General features: G+C 43.4%; 1 protein-coding gene across 11 annotated transcripts in view; it reads left to right on the top strand.

The window, feature by feature from the left end:
- eps15l1a (epidermal growth factor receptor pathway substrate 15-like 1a) overlaps positions 1–22,018 on the top strand; it is a 419,830-nt gene that overhangs the window by 202,008 nt on the left and 195,804 nt on the right. For 10 of the 11 annotated variants that reach the window (XM_068016624.1, XM_068016633.1, XM_068016622.1 and 7 more), the window contains one exon: positions 14,503–14,575. In XM_068016624.1, coding sequence (XP_067872725.1) covers positions 14,503–14,575 — 73 coding nt within the window. The remainder of the gene's footprint in view (positions 1–14,502; positions 14,576–22,018) is intronic. The other variant, XM_068016623.1, reaches the window with a different exon arrangement.

The following is a 22,018-nucleotide window of genomic DNA, read 5'->3' as shown; positions in this document are numbered from 1 at the left end:
ACTGTGCCGCCCAACTTTAGTGGGCAAGAATGGAGTTGGGGCGAATAAACTGGAGTCAAAAGTTGGCAGGAAAACAGGTAGCTGAACTAATAAGAGAAATTTCGGACACAGTCAAGGTATGTTTCCTCGAAGGGAAAAGATTGGGTAAACAAATCCAGAACTCTCTGAATGACAAAAGTGGTAGAAATTAAGGTAAAGAAAAAAAAGTGTGCTTATGACAGATGCCAGATAGAAAATACTATTGAGAACCAGGCTGAATATGGAAGGTCTAGAGGGGAAATGAAAAAGCAAATAAGAGGAGCAAAGAGAGAGCATGAAAAGAGACTGGCAGCCAGCATTAAAGGAAATCCCAAAGTTTTCTATAGACATTTAAATAGTAAAAGGGTGGTAATAGGCCCCACTCCTCTTAGGGGCCATAAAGGGGATTTACACAGGGAGGCAGAGGGCATAGCTGAGGTATTAAATGAATACTTTGTATCTATCTTTACCAAGGAAGAAGATGCAACCCAGGCAATGGTGAAAGAGGAAGTAATTCAGATATTAGAAGGATTTAAAATTGATAGAGGATGTATTAGATAGGCTCTCTGTACTTAAAGTGGATAAGGCACCAGGTCCGGATGAGATGCATCCAAGGATACTGAGGGAAGTGAGGGTGGAAATCATGGAGGCACTGGCCATAATTTTTCAGTCTTCCTTAGACTCGTGTGTGGTGCCAGAGGATTGGAGAACTGCAAATGTTACACCCATGTTCAGGTGCCAGAGGATTGGAGAACTGCAAATGTTACACCCATGTTACAGTTGTATACGACTTTGGTTCGGCCACATTTGGAATACTGCGTGCAGTTCTTTTTTTTTTAGAACATTACAGCGCAGTACAGGCCCTTCGGCCCTCGATGTTGCGCCGACCTGTGAAACCATCTGACCTACACTATTCCATTTTCATCCATATGTCTATCCAATGACCACTTAAATGCCCTTAAAGTTGGCGAGTCTACTACTGTTGCAGGCAGGGCGTTCCACGCCCCTACTACTTTCTGAGTAAAGAAACTACCTCTGACATCTGTCCTATATCTATCACCCTTCAACTTAAAGCTATGTCCCCTCGTGTTTGCCATCACCATCCGAGGAAAAAGACTCTCACTATCCACCCTATCTAACCCTCTGATTATCTTATATGTCTCTATTAAGTCACCTCTCCTCCTCCTCTTTCTCTCCACTGAAAACAACCTCAAGTCCCTCAGCCTTTCCTCGTAAGACCTTCCCTCCATACCAGGCAACATCCTAGTAAATCTCCTCTGCACCCTTTCCATAGCTTCCACATCCTTCCTATAATGCGGTGACCAGAACTGCACGCAATACTCCAGGTGCGGTCTCACCAGAGTTTTGTACAGCTGCAGCATGACATCGTGGCTCCGAAACTCAATCCCCCTACTAATAAAAGCTAACACACCATATGCCTTCTTAACAGCCCTATTAACCTGGGTAGCAACCTTCAGGGATTTATGCACCTGGACACCAAGATCTCTCTGTTCATCTACACTACCAAGAATCTTCCCATTAGCCCAGTACTCTGCATTCCTGTTACTCCTTCCAAAGTGAATCACCTCGCACTTTTCCGCATTAAACTCCATTTGCCATCTCTCAGCCCAGCTCTGCAGCCTATCTATGTCCCTCTGTACCCTACAACATCCTTCGGCACTATCCACAACTCCACCGACCTTAGTGTCATCCGCAAATTTACTAACCCACCCTTCTACACCCTCTTCCAGGTCATTTATAAAAATGACAAACAGCAGTGGCCCCAAAACAGATCCTTGCGGTACACCACTAGTAACTAAACTCCAGGATGAACATTTGCCATCAACCACCACCCTCTGTCTTCTTTCAGCTAGCCAATTTCTGATCCAAAGCTCTAAATCACCTTCAACCCCATACTTCCGTATTTTCTGCAATAGCCTACCATGGGGAACCTTATCAAACACCTTACTGAAATCCATATACACCACATCCACTGCTTTACCCTCATCCACCTGTTTGGTCACCTTCTCGAAAAACTCAATAAGGTTTGTGAGGCACGACCTACCCGTCACAAAACCGTGCTGACTATCGCTAATGAACTTATTCTTTTCAAGATGATTATACATCCTGTCTCTTATAACCTTTTCCAACATTTTACCCACAACCGAAGTAAGGCTCACAGTGGTAGCCACATTACCAAAAGGATGTGGATGCTTTGGAGAGGGTGCAGAGGAGGTTCACCAGGATGTTGCCTGGTATGGAGGGCGCTAGCTATGAAGAGAGGTTGAGTAGATTAGGATTATTTTTATTAGAAAGATGGAGGTTGAGGGGGGACCTGATTGAGGTGTACAAAATCATGAGAGGTATAGGCAGGTTGGATAGCAAGAAGCTTTTTCCCAGAGTGGGGGATTCAATTACTCGGGGTCACGAGTTCAAAGTGAAAGGGGAAAAGTTTAAGGGGGGATATGCGTGGAAAGTTCTTTACGCAGCGGGTGGTGGGTGCCTGGAACGTGTTGCCAGCGGAGGTGGTAAACGCGGGCACGATAGCGTCTTTTAAGATGTATCTAGACAGATACATGAATGGGCAGGAAGCAAAGAGATACAGACCCTTAGAAAATAGGCGTCATGTTTAGATAGAGGATCTGGATCGGCGCAGGCTTGGAGGGCCGAAGGGCCTGTTCCTGTGCTGTAATTTTCTTTGTTCTTTGAAAGGGTGTAAAGATAAGCCCAGCAACTTTAAGCCAGTCAGTTTAACTTCGGTGGTGGGAAAAAAATAATTCGGACAAAATTAATAGTCACATGGACAAATGTGAGTTAATTAAGGAAAGCCAGAATGGAATTCTTAAGGAAAAATAAAGTTTAACCAACTTGCTGGAGTTTTTTGAGGAGGTAGCATAGAGAGTTGATGAGGGCAATGCTGTTGATGTCGTGTACATGGACTTTCAAAAGGTGTTTGATACAGTGCCGCACAAACGGGTGAATAAATTTATAGCTCATGGAATAAAAGGGATGGTAGCACATGGAAATGGAATTGGCTTAGTGACAGGAAACAAAGAGTAGTGGTTAATAGATGTTTTTCAGGCTGGAGGAAGGTTTGTATTGGAGTTCCCCAGGGGTCAGTGTTGGGACCCTTGCTTTTCCTGATATGTATTAATGCCCCTAGACCTTGTTTTATAGGGCACAATTTTAAAGTTTGCCAATGATACGAAGCTTGAAAACATTGTGAACTGTGAGGAGGATAGTGTAGAACCTTGAAAAGGACATAAGTTGGTGGAATGGGCAGACAAGTGGCAGATGAAGTTCAGTGCAGAGAAATATGAAGTGATTCATTTTGGTAGGAAGAGCATGGAGAGACAATATAAAAGGGTACAGTTCTACTGGGGGTGCAGGAGCAGAGGGACCTCAGTATATATGTGCATAAGTCATTGAAGGGTGGCAGGGCAGGTTGAGAAAGTGGTTAATAAAGCATACAGTTTCCTGGGCTTTATTAATAAGGACATTGAATACAAGAGTAGGAAGTTATGTTGGACTTGTATAAGACAGAACTTGGCCTCAGCTGAAGTATTGCATCCAGTACTGGGTGCCGCACATTAGGAAAGACATGAGGGCTTTGGAGAGAGTACAGAAAAGATTCACGAAAATGATTTTGGGATGAGAAACTTCAGTTATGAAGATAGATTGGAGAAGTTAGGGCTGTTTTCCTTGGAGAAGAGAAGGCTGAGAGCTGATCTGATAGGGGTATTCAAAATCTTGAGGATTTGGACAGAGTAGTTAGAGAGAAACTGTTCCCACTTGTGAAAAGATCGAGAACAAGAGGGCACAGATTTAAAGTATTTGGTAAGAGAAGCAAAAGTGACATGAGGAAAAGGTTTTTCACACAGAGAGTGGTTAAGGTCTGGAATGTGCTGCCTGATCGTGTGGTGGAGGCAGGTTCAATTGAAGCTTTCAAAAGGGAATTAGACAGTTCTATAAAAAGGAAGAATGTGCAGGGTTACGGGGAGGAGATGGGGGAATGGAACTGAGTGAATTTTTATTTCAGAGAGCCGGTGTAGACACGATGGGCCAAATGGCCTCCTTTTGCACTGTAACGATTCTGTGATTCTTTGCTGGTTTCTAAAGTTTTCCCAATCTTCTGTCCTACCACTAATCGTTGCAGCATTGTACACCATTTCTTTCAATTTGGTACCATCCTTAACATCCTTTGTAGCTACAGATGGTGCATCCTTCTCGAGTCTTTCCCAGTGGTAATACATCTTTGTAGAGAAGTATGAAATATCTCCTTAAATGTCCAGCACTTATGAAATATCTTCTTAAATGACAGGCTAACTGGCCTGTATTTCCTTGTTTTGTGTCTCCCTCTTTTCTTGAGTAGCAATGTTACATTTGCTAGCTTCCAATCTGATTGGACTGTTCTGGAATCTAGGGAATTTTTGGAAAATCATAACCTCTGCATCCACAATTTCTGTAGCTACTTCTTTTTGAATCCTAGGATGTAGGCCAGCTGGTCTTGGGGATTTGTCTGATTTAATCCCTGAAGTTTCTCCAGTACTTTTTCTCTGCTGGTGTCAATACCTTAATTTCCACGCTCTTATTCACCCCTAGGTTGCCCTCTATTTCTGTTATGTAACTTGTGGTATCTTCTGTGAAGTTGCACAAAATATTTGTTCAATGTCTGCCATTTCCTCATTTCCCATGGTGATTTCTCCAGTCTCTGCCTCTAAATGACCGATGTTTACTTTAGCGACTCTCCTTTTTGTATATGTGTAAAAGCTCTTACAGTCTGTTTTTATATTCCTGACTAGTTTAGTCTCAATTTTTAGTGGCTGTTTGCTGGTTTCTGAAACATTCCCAATCCTCAGGCTTACTGTTATTCTTTGAATATTATGAACCTCTTTTTTAATGTAATGCTATTTTTAACTTCTGATGAAAGGTCATTGACCTGAAATGTTAACTTTGGTTTTCTTTTCACAGATACTGCCTGACCTGCTGAGTATTTCCAGCATTTTCTGTTTTTGTTTCACATTTCCAGCATCCACAGTATTTTGCTTTTATACTATCCTTAACTTCCTCAGTTAACCACAGATGGATCTTTCTTGCTGAGTTTTTGTTTTGTAATGGAATGTACCTTTTTTGAACATTCTGAATTGTTTCTTTAAATGTTTCCCACTGTTCATTTACCACCATACTTTTTTGTCTATTTACCCAATCAACCTTTGCCAGTTCTCCTCTCATCCCTAAGTAATTGGCTTTGTTTAGGTTGAAGATTCCTGTTTGGGACTGGAGTATGTTGGTTTCAAACTTGATATGTAATTCAGTTGTATTATGATCACTTTTTCCCCAGAGAATCTTTTATTATGCGATTACTAATTAACCCTGCCTCATCGCACAGTACTAGATCTAAAATAGCTTTATCCCTAGTTGGTTCCACTGTGTATTGTTGCAGAAAACTCTCACAAAAGCATGCTACAAACTCATCTTCCAGACCATTCTTGCCAATTTGATTGATTCAGTCTATGTAAAGATTAATGTCCTGCACAATTATTACATTGCCTTTGCTACAAGCTCCAATAATTTCTTGCTTAATGCTGTGTCCAGTGGTAAAACTATTGATAGGGGGCCTATAAACTACTCCCACCAGTGTTTTGTGACCCTTGCTAGTTCTAATCTCCACCCATACTGATTCGACTTCCTGATCATCTGAGCCAAGATCCTTTTTCGCTACTGTCCTTATGCCATCCTATACTATCAGGGCTACTCCTCCTCCTTTTCCATTCTGTCTGTCTTTTTGAAATGTTGGACACCCTGGAGTATTTATTTCCCAATCTTGGTCACCCTGTAACTATGTCTCTGTAATGGCGATTAGATATAATCTCTATTTGTGCCATTAATTTATCAATCATAGTGAGGATTTTTTTTATTTGTTCATGGGATGTGGGCATTGCTGACTAGGCTGGCAATTATTGCCCATCCTTAATTGCCCCTGAGAAGGTGGTGGTGAGCTGTCTTCTTGAACTACTGCAGTCCATGTGGGGTAGGTACACTAACAATGCTGCTCGGAAGGGAGTTTCAGGATTTTGGCCCTGCAACAGTGAAGGAATGGTGATATGGTTCAAAGTCAGGATGGTGTGTGACTTGGAGGGGAACTTGCAGGTGGTGGTGTTCCCATGCATCTACTGCCCTTGTCCTTCTAGGTGGTAGAGGTCAGGGTTTGGAAGTTGATGTCAAAGGAGCCTTGGTGTGTTGCTGCAGTGCATCTTGTAGATGGTACACACTGATGCCACTGTCCATCGGTGGTGGAGGGAGTGAATGTTTGTGAATGGGGTGCCAATCAAGCGGGCTGCTTTGTCCTGCATGGTGTCGAGCTTCTTGAGTGTTGTTGGAGCTGCACCCTTCCAGACAAGTGGAGAGTATTCCATCACACTCCTGACTTGTGTCTTGTAGATGGTGGGCAGCCTTTGGGGAATCAGGAGGTGAGTTACTCGCCACAGGATTCCTAGCCTCTGACCTGCTCTTGTAGCCACAGTATTTATATGGCTACTCCAGTTCAGTTTCTGGTCAATGGTAGCCCCTAGGCTGTTGACAGTGGGGGATTCAGCGATGGTAATGCATTGAATGTCATGGGGAGATGGTTAGATTCTCTCTTGTTGGAGATGGTCATATTCCACATTGCAGGGTAGATGTCAGTGTTGTAGTTGTACTGGAACAGCTTGGCTGGGGCGCGGCAAGTTCTGGAGCACAAGTCTTCAGTACTATTGCCAGAATATTGTCAAGGCCCACAGCCTTTTCAGTATCCAGTGCCTTCAGCCGTTTCTTGATATCATGCGGAGTGAATCGAATTGGCTGACGTCTGGCATCTGCGATACTGGGGACTTCAGGAGGAGGCCAAGATGGATCATCAACTCGGCACTTCTGGCTAAAGATTGTTGAAAATGCTTCAGCCTTATCTTTCGCACTGATGTGTTGGGCTCCCCTTTCATTGAGGATGGGGATATTTGTGGAGCCACCTCCTCCAGTTAGTTGTTTAATTGTCGACCACCATTCACAGTTGGATGTGGCAGGACTGGAGAGCTTGGATCTGATCTGTTTATTTATTTAGAGATACAGCACTTCGGCCCACCGAGTCTGTGCCGACCATCAACCACCCATTTATACTAACCCTACATTAATCCCATATTCCTACCACATCCCCTCAATTCCCCTACCACCTACCTATACTAGGGGCAATTTACAATAGCCAATTTACCTATCAACCTGCAAGTCTTTGGCTGTGGGAGGAGACCGGAGCACCCGGCGGAAACCCATGCGGTCACAGGGAGAACTTGCAAACTCTGCACAGGCAGTACCCAGAATCGAACCCGGGTTGCTGGAGCTGTGAGGCTGCGGTGCTAACCACTGCACCACTGTGCCGCCCAATTATGTTATGGATTGTTATGGGATCGATTAGCTCTGTCTATTGCATGCTGCTTACGCAGTTTGGCATGCAGATAGTCCTCTGTTGTAGCTTCATCAGGTTGATACCTCATTTTGAGGTATGCCTGGTGCTGCTCCTGACATGCCCTCCTGCACTCTTCATTGAACCAGGGTTGGTCTCCTGGCTTGATGGTAATGGTAGAATGGGGGATATGCCAGGCCATGAGGTTACAGATTGTGGTTGTGTACAATTCTGCTGCTGCTGATAGCCCACAGCACCTCATGGATGCCCAGTTTTGCATTGTTAGATCTCTTCGAAATCTATCCCATTTAGTACAGTGGTAGTGCCACACAACACGATGGAGGGTATCCTCAATGTGAAGGCGGGACTTCGTCATCACAACTGTGTGGTGGTCGCTCCTACCAATACTGTCATGGACGGATGCATCAGCGGCAGGCAGTTTGGTGAGGACGAGGTCAACTATGTTTTTCCCTCTTGTTGGTTCCCTCACCACCTGCCGCATACCCAGTCTAGCAGCTATGTCCTTTAGAACTTGGCCAGCTCGGTCAGTAGTGGTGCTGCCGAACCACTCTTGGTGATGGACATTGAAGTCCCCCACCCAGAGTACATTCTGTGCCTTTGCCACCCTCAGTGCTTCCTCCAAATGCTGTTCAAGATGGAGGAGTACTGATTCATCAGCTGAGGGAGGGCAGGAGGTGGATATCAGCAGGAGGTTTCCTTGTCCACGTTTGACCTGAAGCCATGAGACTTCATGGGATCCGGTGTTGATGTTGAGGACTCCCAGGCAACTCCCTCCTGACTGTATACCACTGTGCTGCCACCTCTGCTGGGTCTGTCCTGCCGGTGGGACAGGACATACCTGGGGATGGTGATGGAAGTGTTTGGGACATTATGCCTTGTAGATGGTGGACAGGCTTTGGGGAGTCAGGAGGTGAGTTACTTGCCACAGGTTTCCTAGTCTCTGGCCTGTTCTTATAGCCACGGTATTTATATTGCTGTTCCAGTTCAGTTTTTGGTCAATGGTAACCGCTAGGATGTTGATAGTGGGTGATTCAACGATGGTATTGCCATTGAATGTCAAAGGTAGATGGTTAGATTCTCTCTTGTTCGAGAAGGTCATTGCGTGTATGGCGTGAATGTTACTTGCCACTTAGCAGTCCAAGCTGGATATTGTCCAGGTCTTGCTGCATTTCTACACGGACTGTGTCAGCATCTGAGGAGTCGCGCATGGTGCTGAGCATTGTGCACTCTTCAGCGAACATCCTCACTTCTGACCTTATGATTGAAGGAATGTCATTGATGAAGCAGTTGTAGATGGTTGGACCTAGGACACTGCCCTGAGGAACTCCTGCCTTGATGTCCTGGAGCTCAGATGTTTGACCTCCAACAACCACAACCAACTTCCTTTGCGCTAGGTATGACTCCAACCAGTGGAGAGTTTTGCTCTTGCTTCCCATTGACTCCAGTTTTGCTAGGACTCCTTGATGCCATACTCGGTCAAATGTTGCCTTGATGTCAAGGGCAGTCACTCTCACCTCACCTCTTGAGTGCAGCTCTTTTGTCCATGTTTGAACCAAGGCTGTAATGAGGTCAGGAGCTGAGTGGCCCTGGTGGAATCCAAACTGAGCGTCACTGAACAGGTTATTGCTAATCAAGTGCTGCTTGATAGCACTGTCAATGACACCTTCCATCACTTTACTGATGATTGAAATTAGACTGATGGGGTGGTAGTTGGCCATCTTGGACTTGTCCTGCTTTTTGTATACAGGACATACCTGGGCAATTTTCCACATTGCAGGGAAGATCCCAGTGTTGTAGCTGTACTGGAACAGCTTGGCTAGGGGCATGGCCAGTTCTGGAGCACAGGTCAAACATGGACAAGGAAACCTCCTGCTGTACTATTGCCAGAATGTTGTCAAGGCCTTATCGTATCCAGTGCCTGCGGTCGTTTCTTGCTATGACTTGGAATGAATCGAATTGGCTGAAGTCTGGCATCTGTGATGCTTGGGAGTTCAGGAGGAGGCCGAGATGGATCATCGACACGGCATTTCTGGCTGAAGATTGTTACAAGTGCTTCAGCCTTATCTTTTGCACTGATGTGCTGGGCTCCCCCATCAATGAGGATTGGGGATATTTGTGGAGCCACCTCCTCTGGTTAGTTGTTTAATTGTCCACCACCATTCATGACTAGATGTGGCAGGACTGCAGAGCTTAGATCTGATCCATCAGTTGCGAGATCACTTAGCTCTGTCTGTCGCATGCTGCTTGCGCTGTTTGGCAGCCAAGTAGTCCTGGGTTGTCGCTTCACCAGGTTGACACCTCATTTTGACGTATGTCTGGTGCTGCTGCTGCACTCTTCTTTGAACCAGGGTTGGTCCCCTGCTTGATGGTAATGGTAGAGTGGGGGATATGCTGGGCCATGAGGTTACATGATTGTGGTTGAATACAATTCTGCTGCTGCTGATGGTTCACGACACCTCATGGATGCACAGTATTGCATTGCTAGATCTGTTTGAAATTTTTCCGATTTATCACGGCGGTAGTGCCACACAACACGATGGTGGGTATCCTGAATGTGAAGACGGGACTTAGTCTCCACAAGGACTGTACGGTGGTCACTCCTTCCAATCGTGTCATGGACAGATGCATCTGTAGCAGGCAGATTGGTGTGGGCAAAGTATGTTTTCTCCTCTTGTTGGTTCCCTCACCACCTGCCGCAGACTAGCAGTTATGTCCTTTACAACTCCGCCAGCTTGGTCAGTGGTGGTGCTACCGAGCCGCTCTTGGTGATTTGACATTGAAGTCTCCCACCCTGAGTACATTCTGCACCCTTGCCACCCTCAGTGCTTCCTCCAAATGCTGCTCAACATGGAGGATTCATCAGCTGAGGGGTTGGTGGTAGGTGGTAGTCAGCAGGAGGTTTCCTTGCCCATGTTTGACCTGATGCCATGAGACTTAATGGGGTCTGGAGTCGATGTTGAGGACTCCCAGTGCAACTCCCTACTGACTGTAAGCCACTGTGCTGCCACCTCTGCTGGGTCTATCCTGCCGGTGGGACAGGACATACCTGGGGATGGTGATGGCAGTGTCTGGGACATTGTCTGTAAGGTATGATTCGTGAGTATGGCTCTGTCAGGCTGTTGCTTGACTAGTCTGTGGGACAGCTCTCCCAACTTTGTCACAAGCCTTCAGATGTTAGTAAAGAGGACTTTGCAGGGTCAACAGGGCTGGGTTTGCTGTCATCATTTCCAGTGCCGAGGTCAATGCCGGGTGGTCTGTCTGGTTTCATTCCTTATTGACTTGGTAGCAGTTAGATACAACTGAGTGGCTTGCTAGGCCATTTCAGAGGGCTTTTAAGAGTCAACCACATTGCTGTGGTCTGGAGTCACATCATGGAGTGATCGCTGGAGCTGGCGGACAGCCATAAAGGCAGGGCTAAAAAGTGGTGAGTCGAAGAGACTTAGCAGTTGGCAGCAAAGAAGACAGACGTGCAAGGAGAGAGCCAAAAGTGTAACAGCCCCGACAACCAATTTTATCTGCAGCGCCTATGGAAGAGTCTGTCACTCTAGAATTGGCCTTTATAGCCACTCTAGCCGCTGCTCCACAAACCACTGACCACCTCTAGGCGCTTACCCATTGTCTCTCGAGACAATGAGGCCAAAGAAGAGGAGTCACATATAGGCTAGACCAGGTAAGGACAGCAGATTTCCTTCCCTACAGGACATTAGTGAACCAGATGGGTTTTTACAACAGTCAACAATGGCAATCATTAGACTAGGTTTTAATTCCAGATTTATTAATTGAATTCAGATTTCACCTTCTGCTGTGGTGGGATTCGAACCCTTGTCCCCCGAACAATAGCCTGGGTCTTTGGGTTACTCGTCCATGACAATACAACTATGCCGCGCGCGTTCTGATAAAGAGCCTTTATTTTTATTTTTTTTACGACTATTCTTTGCCTTATTCACTAATGCACTATTACCATTAAACTCTCTGTCCCTTCCTGTCCCACTCTGCTTGTCTTTATCCACATGACTAACACTGTTCTATTGTCCCGACTTCTCTCTTTCGATTTCTAAATCTACCTTCACCTGAACCCGCCCCTGTTAATTTAAAGCCCTATCCATGGTCTTAGTTACATGATTTGCCAGGGCACTGATCGTAGTGCAGTTTAAGTGGAGCTCATCCCATCAGAACAGCTCCCTCTTTTTGGAGTACTCGTGCCAGAGCCCCATAATTTAAAACCCCTTTTGCCCATACCACTCTTTGAGCCATGCATTTAATTCTCTAATCTGCTTGATCCTATGTCAATTGGTGCATGGCTCAGGTATCAATCCAAAGTTTCTGCATTTTTATTTGGACCTAACTCCTCAAACTCTCAGCAGAACATCAATCCTGGCTCAGCTTATGTTGTTGGTTCCTACGTGGACCTTCCACTCCAAGTCCATCTCCAGTTATGAGAAGATGTCCTTAACTCTGGCACCGGATAACACGTCCTTTGCAGCTCCCAGTCGCGGCTGCAGAGAACAGTATCTCTCCTCCTAACTATACTATCACCTATCACTACCACATTCCTTTTCGCTTCCCCACTTAAATGGCATCCTGCACCAAGGTGCCATGGTCAGTTTGCTCATCCACCCTGCAGTCCTTGTTCTCATCCACAAAGATAGCACGCACCTCATACCTGTTGGTCAGTCGCTACATGTTGGATCCCCGTACCTGCGTGGCTCACAATCACAGTGTCCTGTCCCTGACCGTTGACCGACTCTAAAGTTCTGCTTAACCCAAGGGGTATGACTGCCTTTCTGAACAAATTGTCCAGGTAACTTTCCTCCTCCCTGATGCCCCATAATGTCTGTAACTCAGACTCCAGCTCAGCAACTCTGAGCTGAATTTGCTCAAGCTGCAGACACTTACCACAGATATGGTTGTCCAGGACTGCAGTGCATTCTACAGATTCCCACATGTTGCAGTCATGGCATACTGCCAGCTCTGCTATGTCTGTCTAACCTTATTTATTTATTTGGTTAGTTAATTATTTACTGGCTTGGCGACAAAAGAAGGACGTTCCCCAGCTACTGGAGGTGAAACTGAAAGATTAAAAAGTAGCACCTCCTTCCCCCTCTGCCCCGACTTCCCATCTGTACCAATTTCCCGACTTAGCACTCGGTTTGCAACACACTCAGTTCCTGGATCACTTTGTGCGGTAGCAAACACTGTCTACTTTTATAGAGAGTTTATGACTTACACCCAAGTTACAACTACTAAGCCAGCTTCCTGCTGCAGTAAGTAACACTTATTCAGGCAACCACCTGAAGTTGATTGACAGTTAACTGCTATCACCAGATAGTTTCTGTTAACTAGCTATCTTACCTTACTTGCAGTTTCAAAGTTCTAAGTCAGAGTCTGACTGTTAATCTAAAGTACAATATGAGAAATTCCACTTGCACCAAATTCCTGACTTAGCACTCAGTCCACAAAACACTCTGCTCCCAGAACACTGTGCTCCCCCCTCTTGGTATGCAAAGATGTTCAGCATTAACAACATACCGAGGAACTAGAAGTATATATTGGCTAGATCAGATAGAGGTGACGTCTTCTGTTTGGCAGGAGTCAGCCATATAGCTCCTCAAGCCTGCTCCGACAATGAATAAGGTCAAGGGTGAAGTTCTACATCAACTCCACTTTCCTACACTAGCCCCGTACCCCTTGATTCCCTTAGTGCCCAAAAATCTATCAATCTTAGTATTGAATGTACTCAACGATGGAGCATCCACAGCCCTCTGGGGTAGAGAATTCCGAGATTCACAACCCCCGAGCAAAGAAATTTCTTCTTATCTCAGTCCTAAACCCATATCCTGGGACTATCATCTCCTAGTTCAGGACCCTGCAGCCAGGGGAATCAACATCCCAGCATCTACCCTGTTAAACCCTTTATATATTTCGATGATACCGCCTCTCATTCTTCTAAACACTAGGGAAGATAGGTCTAGTCTACTCAATTTCTCCTTATAGGACAATGCCCTCATCCCAGAAATCAGTCTAGAAGGCAGGTACATATTTTTATAGGTAAGGAGACCAATACTGTACACGGTAATCCAGGTGTGGTCTCACCAGAACCCTATATAATTGCAACACGAGTTACTTATTGTTATACTCCAACCTCTTTGCAATGAAGGCTAACCTACCATTTGCCTTCCTAATTGCTCTACCTGTGTGTTAGCCTCCTGCAATTTGTATACAAGGACATCCAAATCTCTGAATACCAACATTTACTAGCCTCTCACCTTTTAAAAAATATTCCAGTGGATAGTTTCATACTTTCTCAAATTATACTCCATCTGCTACCTTATTGTCCAATAACCTAACCAGTTTATATCCCTTTGCAGCCTCTTTGCCTCCTCATAGTTTACGTTCCCACCTAGCTTTGTATCATCATCAAATTTGGATATATTACATTTTGTCCCCTTATCTAAGTCATTCATACTGATTGGAAATAGCTGAGGTCCAAGCACTGATCCTTGTTGCACTCCAGGAGTTATACCCTGCCATCTTAAAAATGACCCATTTATCCTACTCTGTTTTCTGTCCTTTAACCAATCCTCTATCCATGCTAACATATTACTCCCGATCCCTTATCTTGTGTAACAGCCTGTTGTGTGACATCTTATCTATTACTTTCTGAAAATGCAAATATACTACATCCACTGGACTCTGCCTCCCCCACCCTTTTACCTACCCTGCTAGTTACACTCCAAAAATTCTTAATAAATTTGTCAAACACTAATTCCCTCTCATAAATCCACCTAATATTGTGATTTTCTGAAGCAGTGTGGCAGTTTTCGCTGTTATTTTCTGGTGCCATTTCAGCAATTAGTAGATTTATTGTGTTCAGTTTCACAACTTGAGCAGTTGGAATTTGTTATTTGAGAGTTATTGAGTCTTGTCTATTGACTAACCTACGGTTGCTCTTGTGTAAATTTCCAAACAGGTGTTCATTCTTTCAGTGTGTTTATGGGTACGTAGAATGCTTAATGGTATGTTTGTTACAGGGAGAAGTATGTATTAGAACAGGACATTCGAGAGAAAGAGGAGGCCATCAGGCAGAAAGCTAATGAGGTACAGGTACGTGTGTTGCCTATATGAATCTCAATGCCTTTGCTGTGTTGGTGTTCTTGTGGTTGTACCTAATAGGGCATTGTTTTAGGCCTAGAGTACCCTGCGTGATGACTTCTCCGCCTCAGCTAAGTCATCAAGAGCAGTGGCTAGGCATTGTCTCTGGCATGCCCATCTTTTAAGTGGGCCACTAAGTGAGATTGAGAGAGGCCCCCTTCCATGGGCAATACATGGCATGGTGAAACTGAAGTCGGAGGAATAATAATTAGCAAGAAAATTGATATTGAGACGTACTGGCAAAGCTTTGACTTGTCTAATATGCACAGGATTTGTTTTGTTTTATTTTTATTTAAACTGAAATCCATCCAAGACTTGCATTTTGCCCCCATATCTAAGGAAACTCTTGTGCTGGATACAAGTAAGCCTGTCTGCATGATCCCCATCTCACTTCTGCCCTTCAATCTTCCTCTGTCGCAGCCTTTTTTTTAAGTCCTCTTTCATGTTGCTCTGAACGTTCCCCTCTTGTTCGTCATAAGTTGGAAAGACGCCATTCTCTCCTTCTCTCCAAATGTTGAAATCAATATTCACTAGTCTTACACTTGTAATTCAGTCTTTCCTTGGACCTCAAAACTGCAGAACTCATTACCTCCTTCACTGTTTTCTTTCTTAGTGTATTGCCTGATCATTGATTTTTCGTTAGTATTGCTACTCTTTAATCTCGTCATTTTGCCTCAGTAGAAGCAAACTTGCCTCTGTATCAGAAGGGTATGGATTCAAGCCCCATTCCCAGCTTTTGAGCACATGATCTAGGCTGGCACATCAGTGCAGTACCGATGGAGTGCTGTGTTGTCAGAGGTACCATGTTTCAGATGAGATGTTAAACCATGACACACTATCTCTTCAGATGGATGCAAACAATTCCATGGCACTGTTGGGAAAAACAACAAGGGAGTTCTCCCAGTGTTTTGGCCAATATTTATCCCTTCATCAATACCATCAAAAAACAGTAACTGGTCACTTATCTAATCTACTGTGTGTGGGACTTTGCTGCATGCAAATTGGCTGCTGCGTTTGCCAACATATCTCAAGTGCCTTGCTTCCAAATTAACCCATTAGCTGTGGAAGCTCTTCAGGCAATCCTGAGGACTTAAAAGGAACTACATAAATGCAGTCTCTTCCTTCAGTGCACTATATGCGTTGGCACTTCACTGTCACTTAGGTTTCTCAGCTTGATTAATCAGTATGTTCAGTAACAGGTTGGTCTGTCAGAAAATGTGGTAACTTGTGAGCTTTAAGCCTTAGCCTACTGATAACTGGAGCTGAACATACTGCCTGGAGAGGGCTTTATACAAATCATAGAAAGGTTACAGCACAGAATGGTTATTGCACAGAAGGAGGACATTCGACCCATCGTGTCCGTGTCGGCTCTCTGCAAGAACAACTCAGCTAGTCCCACACCCCTGTCTTTTCCCCGTAGGCCTACAAAGTTTTAGTTTTCAGATAATTATCCAATACCCTCTTGAAAGCCACCCCTACCCTGTCAAGCCCCCTCAGGATCTTATATGTTTCTTTAAGATCACCTTTCATTCTTCTAAACTCCAATGAGTGTAGGCCCATCCTACTCAACCTTCTGTCATAAGGCAACCCCTTCATCCCAGGAATCAACCTTGTAAACCTTCTCTGAAGTGCTTCCAAGCAAGAATATCTCCTCTTAAGTAAAGAGACCGACACTGTACACAGTACTCTAGGTGTGGTCTCACCAATGCCCTGTACAGTTGTAGCAAGACTTCTTTACTTTTGTACTCCATTCCTCATTTGCAATAAATGCCAACATTCCATTTGCATTCCTAATTATTTGCTGTATCTGCATGCTGATGTTTTGTGATTCTTGTATGAGGATACCCAGATCCCTCTGTAATGCAGCATTCTGCAGTCTCTCTCCAAGTAAATAATATTCTGCTTTTCTATTCTTCCTGCCAAAGTGGACAACTTCACATTTTCCTACATTATGCTCTAACTACCAATTTTTCCCTACTCGCGTAACCCCTATCTATATCCCTTTGCAAATTCTTTGTGTCCTCTTCACAACTTGCATTGGAAAATAGCCAATGTAAATCCTTTATTCAAAAAGGGAGGGAGACAGAAATCAGCAAACTACAGGCCCGTTAGCTTAACATCTGTCTAAGGAAAAATACTTGAAGCTATTATTAAAGACGTTATAGCAGGGCACTTAGAAAAAATCAAGGTAATCAGGCAGAGTTAACATAGTTTTGTGAAAGGGAAATCGTGCTTAACCAATCTGTTGGAGTTCCTTGAAGAAGTAACGTGCTATGGATAAAGGGGAACCCGTGGATGTACTGTACTTAGATTTCCAGAAGGTATTTGATAAGGTGCCACATCAAAGGTTATTGCAGAAAATAAAAGCTCATGGTATAGGGGGTAAACACTTTGGCATGGATAGAAGATTGGCGAGCTAACAACAAATAGAGAGTAGGCATAAATGGGTCATTTCCTGGTTGGCAAGATGTAACGAGTGGTGTGCCACAGGGATCAGTGCTGGGGCCTCAACATTTTACAATTTATATAAATGACTTGGATGAAGGGACAGAAGGTATGGTTACTAAATTTGCTGATGACGCAATTGTGAAGAGGACATAAGGTGGCTACAAAGGAATGTGGATAGATTAAGTGAGTGGACAATTGTCCATTTTGGCAGGAAGAATAAAAAAGAAGCATATTATCTAAATGGTGAGAGATTGCAGAGCTCTGAAATGCAGAGGGGTCTGGGTGTCCTAGTGCATGAACCGCAAAAGGTTAGTATGCAGGTACAGCAAGTAATTAGGAAAGCTAATAGAATGTTGTCATTTATTGCGGGGGAATTGAATCCAAAAGTAGAGAGGTTATGCTTCAGCTATTCAGGGCATTGGTGAGACCACACCTGGAGTACTGTGTACAGTATTGGTCTCCTTATTTAAGGAAGGTTGTAGATGCTTTGGAAGCAGTTCAGAGAAGGTTTACTAGACTAACACCTGGAATGGGCAGGTTACCCTAGGAGGAAAGGTTTCCTGCTTTCTGTTTCCTTTCTTGAATAGTGGTGTTACATTTGCAGTTTTCCAATCTGCTGGGACCTTTCCAGAATCTAGAGAATTTAGGAAGATTACAACCAATGCATCCACCATATCTCTGTAGCCACTTCTTTTAAGACTCTAGGATGCAGGCCATCATCTCCAGAGAACTTGTTAGCTTTTAGTCCTGTTAGTTTTTCTAGTACCTTTTCTCTTGTGATAGTTACTGTTTCTCCCTCCCTTTTGCCCCATGATTTTCTGCTATTACTGGGATGCTTTTAATGTCTTCTACTGTGAAGACAGATACAAAATACTTGTTCAAAGCCTCTGGCATTTCCTTGTTTCCCATTAATAATTCCCTAGTCTCATTCTCTAAGGGGTCAATGCTACTCTTTTTCCTTCTTATTTACCTGTTGAAGCTTTTACTGTCTGTTTTTATATTTCTTGCTGGTTTACTCTCATACTCTAATTTCTCCCTCTTTTTCTGAAATTATCCTTTCCTGGTTTCTGAAATGTTCCCAATTTTATGGCCAATCACTAATCTTTGCAGAATTGCACACCTTTTCTTTTAATTTGATGACACCCTTAACTTCCTGAGTTAGCCACAGATGGGTGCATCCTTCTCATAGAGTCTGTCTTTCTCAATGGAATATGTCTTTTGATGAGAGTTATGAAATATCTCCTTAAATGTCTGCCACTGCTTCTCTACCGTCTTGCTTTTTAACCTATTTTCCCTGTTCACTTTAGCCATACCCTTGTAATTGTCTTTATTTAATTTTAAGACACTTGTTTCAGACCCAGATTTCCCGCCCTCAAACTGAGTGTGAAATTCTATTATGTTAGGATCACTCTACCAAGAGGATTCTATACTATGAGATCGTAATTAATCCTGTCTCATTATACATTATCAGATTGAAAGTAGCCTGGTCCCTGGTTGGTTCCAGAACGTGTTGTTGTGAGAAACTGTCCTGAATACACTCTATGAACTCATCCTCCAGGCTACCTTCGCCAATTTGATTTGTCCAATCGATATGAAGATTTAAATTGCACACCATTATTGCAGTACCTTTCTTACAAGCCCCCATTATTTCTTGATTTGTACTCAGTCCTACAGTGTAGCTACTGTTAGTGGCCTATAAACTACTCCCACCAGTAACTTCTTTCCTTTGCTATTTCTTATTTCCACCCAAACTGATTGTACATCTTGATCATCAGAGTCAGCATCATTTCTCCTTTAAAGTTTTTGCACCTCTCTGTAATTTCTTTGTAAATTTGTTCCCCAATATCTTTCTCATTCGTTGGTGGCCTATTGAATACATACAGTAATGTAAAGGCACCTCTATTGTTTCTTACCTCTAACCAAATAGATCCTGTCCTTGACCCCTCCAGGATATCCTCTCTGTCTCTCCCCCTAATCAATACGGCCACTCCTGCTCCTTTCTTTCCTTCCCTATCTTTCCTGAACACCTTATATCCAGGAATATTTAATACTCAGTCCTGCCCTTTTTTGAGCCAGATATCCATTACTGCTACAATATCATATCCCCACTTGGCTATCTGTGCAGCTCACCAGCCTTATTTACCATACTCCATGCGTTCACATACATACAAATGAATGGGAATTGTGCTATTGACTGTAACATATTAAGGGAGATGAGCAGGGCGATCAGAAATCTGTAGAAATTTAAATCAAAAACTTTGACATATTGATTCAAAATGCAGACAGATGAGAACTTCATTTTCCAGGAGTTGTAGCCAATCAAACCAAAATCTTCAGATCGTGGAGGTTTGGATTCTGCCTTCTAGAATGACTGAAGGTACTTTCAGTTACATTGTGCTTTTCACATCCTCAAGATTTTCGTAGCTCCTCACTAAGTATTGATGCTGGGTCCATGGTTCCCCATTTACATAAACTATTTGGACTCAGAAATAGTACAATATTAAAATTTCTGGCTGATGCTAAATTGGTGGCTATAGTTAGTACTGAAGAGAACTGTGATCAAATAAGAAGACATTAACAGACTTGCAGAACGACTGAGTATTTTGTAAATAATTTTCAATATATATTGAAACCTATAAACCTAACTTGCATCAGGTGTCCTTATTTTTGAAATGGTCATTATATGTATATGTACAGTAAACCAGATGATCCAAATATTCCAGGATTGGCTGTATCATCTGCAGCATTCCTTTTTCTCGTCCTCACCTGGGATTGTACCTAATTCTAGAGCCCTGCCAGCAGGATGTTATTTTAGTTCATTTTATTTTTCCGTAGTTCATTGCAACGCTGAGGTCCTTTTCGATCGAGGGAGGGATGTCCTGATTCTGGAAACTGCTACGCTGGCAGCCTGCACAGGCCGGTGTGATTGATATTGGGCCGGATTGCCTAGCTGGGGGGTGGGAACAGATTAATATCCTGCAGACCTCTATCGTAGACCCTCTCCTTCCGTATGCTGCAGCTTCTAATGTTTGAAGTGCTGCGAGTTGGATAGGGGGCTGTAAGCAGCTCATCAGTACCTGATGCATGGGTGGAGTATTGTTTCCAACCATGGTTCAAAGCATTCCTGGAGGTTTAACCATCTTATGCCAGGCCATGTACACATAGTTATTGAATTTACCTTATAAAGGTATATTCCATTGCGAAAGATGGAGCATCCGTAGCTAACTATGGAAATTAAGGATGGCGTCAAATTGAAAGAAAAGGTGTAAAATGCTCCAAGGATTAGTGGTGGGCCAGAAAATTGGGAAAATTTTAGAAACCAGCAGAGGATGACTTTAAAAAAAGAGAGAAATTGGAGTATGAGAGTATAGTAGCAAGAAATATGAAAATAGACAGTAAAAGCTTCTACAAATATATAAAAAGGAAGTGAGTATCTAGAGTAAGCATTGGTCCCTTTAAGAGGATGAGACTGGGGAATTAATGGGAAACAAGAAAATGCCAGAGACTTTGAACAAGTATTTTATATCTGTCTTCATGGTTGGAGCGTCCCAAGTAACGTAGAAAATCAAGTGGCAAAAGAGAGGGAGGAAATTGAAACAGTCACTTTCACTAGATAAAAAGTACTAGTAAAACTAATGGGACTAAAAGCTGACAAGTCCCCAACCTAGTGTCTTAAAAGAAGTGGCTGCAGAGGTAGTGGATGCATTGATTGTAATCTTCCAAAATTCTCTAGATTCTGGAAAGGTCTCAGCAGATTGAAAACCGCAAATGTATTGCTCCTATTCAAGAAAGGAGGGAGACAGAAAGCAGAAAACCATAGGCCAATTAGCCTTACATCTGTCATTAGAAAAATGCTAGAATCCATTATTAAGAGATTAGTAGCAGGATATTTAGAAAATCATAATGCAATCAAGCAAAGTCAACATGGTTTTGTGAAAGGAAAATCAGGTTTGACAAATTTATTAGAGTTCTTTGAGGATGTAGCAAGCAGGGTGGATAAAGGGGAACCAGGAGATGTAGGAATACAAGAGCTGGGATAAATGGTCATTTTTAAGTTGGCAAACTGTAATTAGTGGAGTGCCATAGGGATCAGTGCTGGGTCCTCAACTGTTTACAATCTATATTAATGTCTTGGATGAAGGGACCGAGTGTATTGTAGCCACATTTGCTGATGATACAAAGATAGATAGGAAAGCGAGTTGTGAGGAGGACACAGAGTCTGCAAAGGAATATAGATAGGTTAAGTGAGTAAACAAAAATTTGGCAGATGGAGTATAATGTGGGGAAATGTGAATTTGTCCACTTTGGCAGGAGGAATTGAAAAACAGAATATTATTTAAATGGAGAGAAACTGCAGAATTCTGCATTATAGAGGGATCTGGGCATCCTTGTCTATGAATCACTAAAAGTCAGCATGCAGGTACAACAAGTAATTAGGACGTCAAATGGAATGTTGGCATTCATAGCAAGGGGAATGGAGTAGAAAAGTAGGGAAGTCTTGCTACAACTGTACAGGGCATTGGTGACTCCACACCTAGAGTACTTTGTTCTTAAGGAGGGATATACTTGCATTGGAAGCAGTTTAGGGAAGGTTCACAAGGTTGATTCCTGGGATGAAGGTGTTACCTTAGGAAGAAAGGTTGAACAGGTTGGACCTATACTCATTGGAGTTTTGAAGAATGAGAGGTAATCTTGTTGAAGCAGAAGATTCTGAGGGGGCTTGACAGAGTAGATGCTGAGAGGATGTTTTCCCTCATGGGGGAATCTAGAACTAGGGGGCATAGTTTCAAAATAAGGGAAGACGAAGATGAAGTGGAATTTCTTCTCTCATCTTTGGAATTCTCTTTCCCAGAAAGCAGTGCTGGGTCATTGAATATATTCAAGACTGAGTTTGACAGATTTTTCATCTACAAGGGATTCGAGGGTTATTGGGGAATGGGGGGGGGG

The sequence above is a fragment of the Heterodontus francisci genome, chromosome 36, assembly GCF_036365525.1.
Source record: "Heterodontus francisci isolate sHetFra1 chromosome 36, sHetFra1.hap1, whole genome shotgun sequence".
NCBI lineage: Eukaryota > Metazoa > Chordata > Chondrichthyes > Heterodontiformes > Heterodontidae > Heterodontus > Heterodontus francisci.
Note: the sequence above shows the minus strand (reverse complement) of the source record. Positions and strands in the feature narration are given on the sequence as shown.